Here is a 13,084-nt window from a genome sequence, read left to right on the forward strand (position 1 = left end):
TCTTCAGTATCCTCTTCTCTCTAGGTTTTCAGGGCACTTTTGTTGTCTTACCTCTTTGCTGGATCTTCTTCCAGAACACACTCTCTAACTGCAGGTGTCCTTCTTCATGTCTCCCTCCACTAATTCACTTAGTGATCTCATCAGCTCTGATGGATTTAATTACCATCTCTATGCTGATATTTATCAAATCTATCTTTCATGCTCCAGTCTCTCTGAGGGACTCCAATCTCACGTCTCCAACTTTCTTTCAGATATCTTAGACTGAATGTCCAGTAGAAAACCCTAAAGTAAACATGTTGAAAATAGAATATATTCTCTTTCCCTCTTAGATCTCCCCCACAACGACCTTCCCTGTTACTTCAGAGGGTAACACCATCTTTCCAGCTCCCCAGGCTCACAACCTAGGTATTATTATTGATCTCCCACTGTCTCTATACCACTTTATCACTGTTGCCAATGCTATTTAATCTCCCCTTTGCAACATCTGAAGGAATGCTTTGAACTGACAAAAACCTATCTCCAAACAACCACAAATAAAATGCCTCAAAATGAATCTTGGAACTGCACAACCAATAAAAGGCACAGTGAAACAGTATTCCCAGGCCAAGACAACATAGGATAGCTGGAAAGATTGAGAACAATTCAGGGAAGGTTGCATCCAGGGAAACCTGTGGCTGGGAGAGCATGATCCAGTCCAATCCAGGACAGAAAGCATCTGGGTAAAAGCTACAAGCCTCTCTGGAGAAACTCAGACAGGCTGCCAGGCCTCTTCCCACACTGTATGAATAAGCAAAATACAAAAAAAGAAAAAAACCTGACCTTATATAGTCATTTCAGAGACAAGGGAGATTAAAATACAAACTCAAAAGACGACAATAATGCCAAAATGGCTACACATGAAACCTAAAAGGAAAATGTAAAATAGTGTCAGACCCAAAAAGAAATCCTAGAGGAACTCCAATCAAATAAGAGAGATAGAAGAAAAATGGAGGGGGGGGGGGGGGGGGACATGATGGCAAAGATGGATCAGGGACCCATCTCCTTCAAATTATCCTCCAAAATAACTTAATATAACGTCCTAAAACAAATTCTAGAGCAGCAGAACCCACAAAAAGAAGAAGGGAAACTATGTTTTTATTCCAGGACAACTAAGAAAATTGTCAGGAAAGATCTGTCACATCAGGGTGGGAGTGGAGTGCAGACCACAGCACCAAGGCAGGCCCAACCTCAGCAATTAAGTCCAGACTTTGGGGATAACTGAAACAGCAACAAGGACGTCCAGAGCTCTCAGCCCACAGATGGTAAGGGGTTGAACAACTGGCCAAAAGGAAATTACAGGGGCCCTAGACAAAATTCATCACAACAACATTCTTTGTCATAGCAAAGAACTTCAAAGTAGGTATCCATTCACTGGAATATTGTTTTTTAAAAAATTATAACATATGTAATGTGTGAAGGAGAGATGGGGGAAAAGTCTGCAGCAAAGGCTGCAAAAAGCAAAGACTCCAGAACTGTCAATCAAGATGAACATTCTATTTAGAATGGGGACCAGGAAGGACCATTGAAAAAGGAGGTGGCAAACTGAAAAAGAGGTCTCTTTGCCTTGGGACAGAAAGGAGAACAGACAAAAGTCCTAATCTCTGGTTTCTCTCTGCTATACCACAATGACTGAATCTTCAAGACCTGTTGACCATTTTCCCAAATCTGAACTCTATTCAACTATCCTCCAACTTAGTAATTGATTTAAGATTAGGGAAACCCCAGACCCTCTCTCCCCTCAACTTCTTTTCCTTTCCCCTTCTCTTAAATAAATCCCTTACTTAATCTTAGAGAAGAGAAAGAGTGATTTATCTGATATACCAAAAGACTCACCCTGACCTGATTTCAGTGAGACCAACAGAAGAATCAACTAGGGAGGGGAAGGGAGGAGGGAGGAGATTGGCAGATCTGATCTTGAAATTATCATCTCTCACTTAAATAATACCCTAATACACATATAAATGCTTTTTAGATGGCACATGTAATTTCACTGATTATACAGAATAAGCATCCAATGAAGAAACTTGCTTCAGTCAAGGCAAATTAAGACACACAGTCTTAGAGATTTGTCTTGGGAACTGGGGAAATAAGCAACTTGTGGAGAGTTGACTAGTATATGTGAGAGGCAGGACTTAAAACCAAATATCCCTACCTCGAAGGGTACTTCTATACTGAATCACTATACTACATAAACTTTCAAGACAAAGAATGAAATGAAATTACACTGGGCCACACAAAAAATGACAGATACAGAGAATTCAGAGGACATAGATAAGCCTTTTATGAGCAGAGAATGAGAAATAGCAGTACCAAAAGAACAACTTGCATGAAAACCACAATTATGTAAAAGAAAACAACACTGAAGGACTTTAGATATATGATCTTGCAACCAATTGTGTCTTCAGAATGTTGATGAGGAAGCATTCTTCTAGTATCTCAGCAGAGAGATGATAATAATAAAAGTGAGACACATTTTCATACATGGGAACTATATTGATTCATTTTTTAACCTAACTTTTTTTTTCCATTGCTGTTATATGGGACAAAGGGAAAATCAATGGGTAGTTATCATGTTGCAATTTTTCTTAAAAGAACAATAAAGCCTTTTTTTTTTAAAGAAAAGTTGGGACTAACCACAATTCCAGAAGCTCCATGATAAAACATGCTCTCTCTCCTGATTGGGAGATGCCTACTGGGACCTATATTTTTGGGACAAGAGCAATGTGGAAACTTATTTTACTTGTCCATGTATATTTGTTTAGAAGGATTTTCAAAAATAATTTTTTAATAAAGAGGAGAGGAAAGGTAAGAAAAATTTTTTTAAATTTATTTTGTTAGCTAAAAACAAAGAAATGTAATTTTAAAAAATTAAAAGAAAAGCTAAAGCTAGAATGGATATCTGATTCATAAATCAGTGTTCTTTCCATTCTGACTGCTTCCTAAGAAAAACTAATCACTCTTTGGCTCAAAAGTAATTTTAAGCCTTCCTTTAAAGAGACTAAATCTAATGGCTCTAGAAAAGAAGCAAAGGTAAACTGAGAAGTCATCAGAAAAGACAATCAAATAGATCAGAGAGAGTGGACAAAGAGACCAACTTGAAGATATCAAGAATTGATTAAGGGGAGAACATACATATGGGCATGAAAGGGCTCTGTACAATACAATAATACAATAAATATTTGTTTAATACCAATTATGTGCCAGGCAATGTGCTAACAACAAGTACCTGTAAATAAAATGGGAAAAGATAGTCCTTGTTGCAACAAAGGGTTATCTTTTTCCCACTCTGCCTGATCCTCTTTGTTGTGCTTTCTAGTGACATCTCAATTTACTCCTACTAATCTAAAGACCAATGGGTGTACAAAGACAAAAATGAATGGGAGAAGTGGGATGGGGTAGAAAAGAGTTATAGAAATTCAAGATAAATGTAGTATATACTTTAAAATAATAAGCAATAATGAAAAATCATTTTTGAGATTTTATATATGGAAAGATTTGTTGATGCTTCCCAAATTCTTAATAAATAAAAAGGAATGAAATAGCCTGAAGTTGTTATTTCTTTTAACTAACAATCTAGAAAGGGAAAAGTCAATATCGTAAGAGTTATATAGAACAGGCATTCTTATCCTTTGCTGGTACCACTATGAATTCTTTCAGACAGTCTGAAAAACATTGAAAAAGAAAAGTTATCATTTATAAGAAATACTCCACCTCCAAGATTATACTTTTAAGAATTTAAGTCCACAAGTATGAAAACTTTCACATTCAAATCATTTGTTTTAATGAAAAATCTAGAAATTAAATGCAAACCCTACAATTGAAAAAAGGATGAATAAATAATGACATGAAGAATAATGGTATATAACTTGAGAAAAGGAATGAAAAATATTAAGAATATAAAGAAACATGTAAAGACTGCTAGGAAGTGGCAGGGGGAAGGAGTGAGAGCCAAAAGAAAAATATATAAGACTATAAGTTTAGTACAAGAAAAATGGATAGGCAACAAAACTGTCATCAAATAAGATTTTTAGTGTTAATATCATACTGTTAACTTTTTGTTTTAAACAAATTAGTAATTTCTCCAGAGATATTGTTGAGTGTTTATTCAAGTATTTGTTAGGAATCAATCAATAGATTAATCCTTAGACACTTAATAAGTACTTATTATATGACAGACATACTATGTAATAGGAATACAAAGATAAAAATTAAATAAATCCCACTCCCAGTTTTATATTCTATCAAGGAAAACAGCATGTATATATAAAAGTACATACAAAAATTTTTTCAAATTAAATACATAGTAATTTGGTGATGGGGTAGAGACTTTAAAATCAGGAAGGAAGAAAGAGGAAAGACCTCAAGTAGGAAGCAGTGTTTGAGCGAATCTTTAAAGGATATGAGATTCTAAAAGGGACAGGCATGAGAATAGTCTGACATAAGACACAGAGACATGTGTGTAATGTACAAACATATTATTGTGTTTAATAAAATGAACTAAGGAAAACAGAATAACAGATTTAGAACTGAGGAGAATTCACCTTATCCGGAATACTAATTTTAAATATTTAGAAAGTGAGGCCCATACAGGCTAAATTACTTGCCCAAGATCACCAAGGCCATATCAGAGATGGGTTATAACTTGGAATCTTCAAACTACAAAATTAGTAATATGGAAACTACAAAATTAGTAATAAATCCAGTATGTCATAGTGACCCCTCACAATTCAGGTTTTGGATTTGTAATTCTAATTTCTTATCAGATGATACATAATTTAAATAAATACAAAGAATACTATTGGTCAATTTTACCTGGATAATTTCAGAGTTGAATTTGGACTCAAGATGAGCTGCTCTTTCTGCTTCAATATTTTCCTCTAATTTCTTTACTTTGATACTGGATGCCTGAAAAACGCACATACACAGAGGGAAACATACAATTAGTAGTTATAACTATGAATTTGAATGGGACAAACACTCAAAAAATGAAAAAGGATAGCAGAATAGATTAAAAAACAGAATCCCTCAATATGCTGTCTATAAGAAACACATTTAAAACAGGGAGACACACACAGAATAAAAGTAAGGGGTCAGAACAGAATCTACTATGCCTCAGCTAAAGTAAAACAAAACACAAACAAACAAACAAACAAACAAAAATAGGAGTAGCAATCATACCTCAGACAAAGCAAAAATAAACACCAATCTAATCAAAAGAGATAAGGAAGGAAATTACATCTTGATAAGACACCATAGAAAATGAAACAATATCAATACTAAACATATGTACACCAAATAGTACCAAATCTGTATCCAGATTTCTAAAGGAAAAGTTACATGGGTAACAGCAAGAAAGAGATAATAAAATGTTACTAGTATGGAATGTGGTAGAAACATGAAGAAAGAGAGGTTTTGCAGGACAAGCCAAGATGCAAGAACCAAGGCTAGGGACCTGTCTTGTCAATCAAGAAGAAGGTTCCAAATGGAATGTTCCCAGGAAAAGACAGTTGGAGGAAAGACTTTTCTTGATGACTGGCTGAGGGGGAGGAAGCTGAACTGATCTTGTTAGCTTTTGTCCCAGGCTGAAGGACCCTTGAGGGGGGGCTTCTGAAATTAGGCTGAGAGACCTTGGTGGCTTTGTGAAGAAGAAAGATTTTAAACAGTTGTCCTCCATCCATCTCTCTAACTGTCCCTCTGTCACAGTTGTTACTGGGCTGATTTCCTAAACCCTCAAATTCTTATTATAGATTAGGGAAACCCTCATCCCTCTTTCCTCAGTTTCCCATCCTGTTGTTTCCCAATAAACCCCTTACCTGAGAAAGGAAAAAGAGTATCTTTATAGTCCACTGGGGGGCAGGGGAAGGAAGCCAAAGGCTTCACGAAGCAGGTGGTTAAGGGAGGGAGTGAGGAAGGAAGAGGGTAGGAGGAGTTTAGAAAAATATTGATCCATTAGCCATCAATAGAGATTATAGGCAAGCCCCAGAGCATTCCTCTGTGGCAGCATCTTTCTCTATCTCAAAGTACTTCTATCTCCATTGCAAATAGGCAGGAGTGTCCCCATACTTGAAGCAGCTTTCTCTAGTCTCAAGCCAGAGTACATTAGTTACAACAAGAAGGAATAATTCACAACAGATTAATACTTCTATTTCATTTGGCACCTAAAATCTGACTGTACCCATATTCCTTCAGGCATGGCAGAAAAGGAAGAAAAACAAAAATGTTCAGACAAATTGTTTTTGGACTGGAGGTCATCGCAGCCATTGCCTGCTTTTGGGCTTACCACACTGTATGTAGTAGGATAACTCATATGGTAGTGGAAACTCTGGAGTATGTAGGCAATGTTACAATGTCTGTTTTACAATTGCCATTTCAATATGAACTAGTTCTCTGGCAAGTCCTGGCACAAGTATATGTACTCTTTATGTGTGGATTTCAAAACTATTCCACCCTAATCAGACCATTCTTTAGAAGATCTGATTTAGCTATTTCCTGATCAATAACAATAGAGATACTTGGAATAACAGAATCAGGTCTTGGAAACCCACATTCTCCACCCTACTCAGTGTAACAAGATTAGGAAGGGCTGCATCAAACTCAAGATTTAATTATTTAAGAAAATGGCCTTCAACAGACATGTGCAAAAAAGTACAGACCTCTGGGCGGTCCTAAGTCAAGCTTGAGTCACCATTGGCACATGTGAGATGCAGGAAGTGAGATAGAGAACAGCCTCGGGAGTTCTTGGGACTTCCTGTGAGGAGGGCTAGAGTGGAATTTGATCCAGAGCTTGAGCTTGGAGGAGCCCCGTAGACAGCTTTCCTTCAGATCAGTCACGTGAGTGATAAGGACTGATCCCTTTCCCTGCCTTGGCTCTCCAAGGCCTTAACGCCCGCTTTGGCTCAGCCTGAGCCAGAGTGGTTCTGAGTTAAACTCCTTTCCTTCTTTCCCTCTTTCCTTCTCTCTCTCCCTCTAATATTTTCTTCCTCCTGTTGTAATTAAATCACCATAAAAATTGGGCAGCTAACTTGGTTATTTTATTATTTGGGATTTCCCTTGGCGACCATTTAAATTTAGATTTTTTCAGTCTCATCCATAATTTTTACCCTTTACATATGGCTGTGTTGCAGACTCTAACCCAAGTGAAGAAAGTATTCATATTTGTAGTACCCCTTAAGGCAGAGAAGATTATGGCCATTGATACTAACCTAGAAGGCATGACTAAGGCTGTATTTGAACAACTGATTAAGGAAAAAGGGCTAGATCTAGTTATGGGCAAGGACAATGGGCAAACAGAGAATGTACCTCATGAAACTGAAGGTGAAAATGAGAACCAGGCTGCTAGTGACCCTGAGAAAATCTGTCCTTTGAAGGAGGTCACCAAGCTTACTAGTAATGCTGGTATGATACACTCAAAAGTCCATAGACAATTCTCCACACAGGAACTGGAATCCATAAAGCACCATTTCCCAAAATTTGTGGACAATCCTTTTAAATCACAAAAGGAGCTTAAACATGCATTCAGGATCTTTGATCCAGATTTCAAAGATGTTGAGTTCCTGTTGTCTGAACTGTTCAGCCCCCATGAACAGAGACAATTTTTGGAGAAAACTAGATCTGACAGCAATTTAACTAGCTGGCCAACTGTAGAGCAAAAGGTAGATATGGACTTTACAAATCCCACCTGCATACCTACCTGAAAAGGTGCAGGGAGGATTTGCTGCAGGCCATTAAATTGTGCTGTTCTAAACCAAATGCATGGGCCAAGTTTGACAAGATCAGGCAGGATAAAGGGGACCATCTTGCCACATATATAGACCATCTGTCGGAGATGGCAGAGTCAATCTTAGGTCTAGAAGCTGATACTGAAGAGACAGCGGAACATGTCCATAGGCAATTTCTAAGGGGATGCACACCCAATTTGAAAGTATTTTTCAAAAACTATTTCCCTAAGTATGACTCTGTTTCCCTGATTGAATTGAGAGACACAGCAAATTACCTATCTGAAAATAATTCAGATCAAACCAAGCAAGTTCAAGACCTGAAAGATAAGTTAGAGAGGACTGAGAATGATTTGAAACAAAAGGAAATTGAGGAAATTAAAAATCTGAACACGGTTAGGACTCACACAACATCTAGTCAAAAGATACCGAGTTACAAGGCAAGACCAGTGCAAAGAGAGACTAGGGAATGTTTCTTTTGTCACAGGAAAGGTCACTTGATTAGAAACTGTTTTTTAAAGAAGAAATGTGAGGGTAATAACAAAGACAAACAAAATGCACAAACTAGGTACAAGAAATCCACTTGTTGTTCACACTGCAAGTTAAAGTCCTCACAGCAAGCTCCGGACTTGAATGAAATGCAACTGGCTATAAAAACTGGAACTAAGCCTAAATGTTCTGATATGGTTAGAAAAGAGTTATGAAGCCAGGCCCATAATATATATAGTGTGACACTTGGGGATAGAAGAAATTGTGAAAATGAGGCTGCAGTTGAGAATAGTAGAAGAAACTTGGCAAATAGTGTAAAATTGGTGCAAGAAAGTGAATCTGTGAATGATAGCCATTGCAATAAAGCAAGAGAAAGGCAGAATAAGATTAAAGAAATAGAGGCAGAAATTAATGAAATAACATCTCAAATTGCAAATGAGATAAGGGACTTTAATAAGACCTATCTAGTAACCACACAGGAAAAGTCTGTAAAGGAAATCAAATCATTCCTAGAGAACTTGTTCCAGTGTAGAGTGGATAATGGGATTGAATTATGCAAAAGAAAAAAAAAAAAGAAAGAGTCACAAGAACTCAAGAAAAAGTCAGTGACTAGTATAGAGACACATAATTTCAGTTCCCTAAAGGTTACTGTTGATAAAGATGACAAGGCTCTAAAAACATTCACAGATGACATCCCACCAAACTTAGTTAATTCTCCCATGAGTTTTATGGCAGAGGTACCCTTACGAACTACATCTAGTTTGAATCCAGAAGCTAGTACCTTCCATCCAGCAATGAGTTTATAGATAAGGAAATATTAACTGAAAATGGAGCTGACATTACTTTTGAACACAATAATAATCATATTCAGAGTATTGGAGATGACATTTCAGTTAAATTTGAAAAGCAGGATGGAATGGAATTCCTACCAACTGGAAAAACCACCATGGATTCAAAAGACAGGCTTGAATCCCACATTCTAAGGGGCACAGGGGAATCTAGCTGAAATAACTGCTATGATTTAGAATAGTAGTCGAGAATACAACTAATAATGTAGATTTCAGTGGGAATGAATCGAATCAAAAAGAATTAACTGAGTTGCATATGCAACTGGCAGAAAGTAGTAGCAAGGACATGGACAATGAGTCAGTAGTTATGAACACCTTAGCTACAAAGCCAGAAACAGAGATATGTTGTAGTGGGGGACAACATTGAAGCACACATCCTAATAATGGTACAGGGGGAAAATGGAGAAGTACAGAACTTATTCCTAGAAGTTAAGATAGAGGGAAAGATTTGTATCTCTACACAGTCAAATGAGACTGAAGAGAATAGTAAACCTCAGACTAGTGGTAGAGTAGGATCTATGATTATTAACAGTGTACAAGATCTTCAAGAAGATGCTAACCCCATTCCATCTAGGGTAAAGATTAAAATTTAAGAAACTGAGGCAGGTGGAAATTAGTTTCTCTCTGCAAGGAGTATTATATTTTTATGAGGTTTATTAAAGATTAAGGATTAAAGAAATTACAGAAGAAGAAAACACATGCCTAGGCCAGAGGCCTAGACAAGATAACCTCACATCCTGAAAGAGACGTGTCTGCTCCAAAACAGAAGTCCAAAAAGAGCACAAAAGCCTTTGCAATCAGGTTAAATCCCTTCTCGATCTTGGCCCACTTGAGAATTCAGTGAGATTACAAAGCATTTTGGGGAAGTGGAGTAAGGGCTTGTGGGGATTGAAGTCCAGAGTTCAAATTCATTTTTTTTACACTAGTTTACCAATTCTAAATGACAATATAAAGCTTAGTAATGAAAAACAAACTGAAACTGATTTGAGTAACACAGAAGCTGGTGACATAGGTTTAGATCAAAACACAAAGCCTGAGTTACCAACATCTGACAAAAATTTACATGGCATTGAGCAGAATCCAAAGAACATGGTGATTGGATTAAGTGATTCAGATTCAGAAACTAAATCAGAAGGGATACCAGAAGGTGTGATAATAATGGATGAAGATGATTTAGAACAAATGCCTTATCAATTTTATAAGCTTTATGAAGAGGTAGATGAAGAAGGGGATGTGTGGGATACGAGTGAGAAGCTAGAATACCTAGAACCAGTGCAAGCAAAATCTTACCAAGACAATGATGAGGAACTATTTTTTGGGCACAGAACAAGTTGCATACCATTGGAAGAAATTTATGTAAGCTTAGGGGTTGATCATGAAGATGATTTTATAGAGAAGTTGAATTACATGGCTTGTGCAAATACAGATTTTGAATGGGAAGGAGAATTTTAAGGAACATACTAAGAACTGCAGGAGATAATAGATACACAATTTCACTTCTATTCTCTAACTTCAAACACAAGACAAGCACCATTCAAGCTGTAACAGTGAAACCAAGATTAGTTGTACTTCCGTAGGGCATTATACTACTCAAAACCTTATGTGAATGAAGACTAGTCTTGGGGTAGAATGGTAAATAAGTTATTACAGCAAAAGAAGAACAAGTAATTCAACAACAAGAACACTCCTAAACTTGTAGCATAAAGTTTCAACTTCATAACTAGGACAGACAAACATCTACAATGCTAGGGAAGCACGGATTCACATTAGTTGAATCTGTTATGACAAAGCTTTAACAGCAAGTTGTAGATGAGAACTGAAAAAGGTTATCCATATCTCTCAACCTTCATCTTAAAACAGTCTCTACTGGGGGAAGGAAGAGAGAGAGGGTATGCCATAAAGATATTATCTCATAATTTCAGATACCTCACATGTCATCAATGACAATACATGCAGGTGACATGAGAAAAAAGTCCTAGTCCATGAAGTGCAACATGAATAGCCCAAGAAGAAATCAATAACAGTCTTGTGAATGAAAGCCTACTGACAGCACATAAGAATACTTGCCACCAAACTACTGAAAAGAGAGCACTGCACATGTTGAATGATAAGAAATTAGCACCCCTGAAAATATGCATCTAGTTACAGCCAAAAAAGGAAAATGTTAGCAGCCATAGAAAAAAGCCTCAATATAAAATATAAAATAGTCTCTGCCTAACATAATAACAAAACAGAAAGAAACAATATTGTTATAAATAAACACACAATTCTCTAGATTCTATCTCCAAGATACAGAACTAAAGTAAACATTTAGTAAATCTTTTAGTGAAAGGTGAAACAACAAGATTTAGCAAACTTGAAAATTCTATTCTTAGGCATAATGCCCACACCCATTCATGTAAAACACCTGTACACCTTACCTGCAGGCACAAAGATGTTCAAATGCAAAAAGCTTACCACCTTGCATGAAGAAATCACATGTTATCCTAACTTGCAGACATGAAGAAAGATTGATAAATTTTGCATGCACGAAGATTTCAACTCACTTCCATGTAAAAGTAACTTTTCACTCTTACTTGCACATCCGTAAAAAACTCACTTGCACACAATTATTTGTGGTTTTTTCTTGTGTTCCTGGGTTCCTGATTATTGCAGTAGATCCTGATTTGAAGAGCACAAGTCTTCAATCAAGTGACAGAAGACAGAAGAATGATGTGCTGACCAGAGAGGATGGAAGAGTTTCTACAAGCACCATGACTGGACATGGAAAGACTTTGGAACTTTGAAATCTTGGAACTTTTGATCGTGGGGTTATGTGAGAATGCGTCGTACATGTGAACCTCACATATTTGCATGCACATCTCACATAGCAAAGTAAGATATCTCGTGGATTGGATAAGTATACAATATGCATAGTTGCATAACATAAAGACACACTTATGAGAAATTTCTGTGGAAAATTCAAACAGACAAAGATATTTCTTTTCTGCATGAGTTTGCACAGAAATCTACAAGGATGTACATATGTAAATTTGCATAGATCCTATGTACACATTTAATTACTAAATTAACTAACAAGCTAACTTTTTTAGAGTAATTTATTAATAATTAACTTCTAACAATAGTGATTTCCTAGTGAATTTGTCCAAGGCTTAGGAAGTAGAGACATAGAAATTCTGTAGTATAGAAGTTAGATTGCATTATGTTTGTAGATTAGCATTTGTTAGTGTTAGTACATTTTTCTTAGTGACTATATAGACATTCGGATAAGACATTTGCATGTTCAATATGTTATTGACATTTTTGAGATGATTTGAACGTTGTTACTTGATTTGTTGTGATGTGAAATTATGTTCATGTAAACCCCTTACCTAAATCATTTTCCTATTCCACTCTTAGCTTAGCATTTAGATAGTTAGAATAGCTATGATGAGTTAGGATTTTGTTATTGGGGGGGGTAGGGGTATATTTATAACAGAGCAGAGTTAAGATAGATAAATGAAATTATTATTAAGGTAAGTATCATTGAAAAATGCAAGTTTCATTTTTGTTGAATAAAAGGGGGGATTGTGAGAGAGACATGAAGAGAGAGAGGTTTTGCAGGACAAGCCAAGATGCAAGAACCAAGGCTGGGGGCCTGTCTGTCAATCAAGAAGAAGGTTCCAAATGGAATGTTCCCAGGAAAAGACAGTTGGAGGAAAGCCAGGCTGAAGAAGAGACTTTTCTTGATGGCTGGCTGAGGGGGAGGAAGCTGAACTGATCTTGTTACCTTTTCCCAGGCTGAAGGATCCTTGAGGGGGCCTTCTGAAATTAAGCTGAGAGACCTTGGTGGCTTTGTGAAGAAGAAAGATTTTAAACAGTTGTCCTCCATCCATCTCTCTAACTGTCCCTCTGTCACAGTTGTTACTGGGCTGATTTCCCAAACCCTCAAATTCTTATTATAGATTAGGGAAACCCTCATCCCTCTTTCCTCAGTTTCCCATCCTGTTGTTT

General features: G+C 36.8%; 1 protein-coding gene across 18 annotated transcripts in view; it reads right to left on the bottom strand.

The window, feature by feature from the left end:
- Nucleotides 1-13,084, bottom strand: part of CCDC171 (coiled-coil domain containing 171) — a 543,314-nt gene that overhangs the window by 385,703 nt on the left and 144,527 nt on the right. For all 18 annotated transcript variants that reach the window (XM_056805336.1, XM_056805339.1, XM_056805345.1 and 15 more), the window contains one exon: nt 4,852-4,944. In XM_056805336.1, the coding sequence (XP_056661314.1) occupies nt 4,852-4,944 (93 nt within the window). The remainder of the gene's footprint in view (nt 1-4,851; nt 4,945-13,084) is intronic.

Source organism: Monodelphis domestica, chromosome 7, assembly GCF_027887165.1.
Source record: "Monodelphis domestica isolate mMonDom1 chromosome 7, mMonDom1.pri, whole genome shotgun sequence".
NCBI lineage: Eukaryota > Metazoa > Chordata > Mammalia > Didelphimorphia > Didelphidae > Monodelphis > Monodelphis domestica.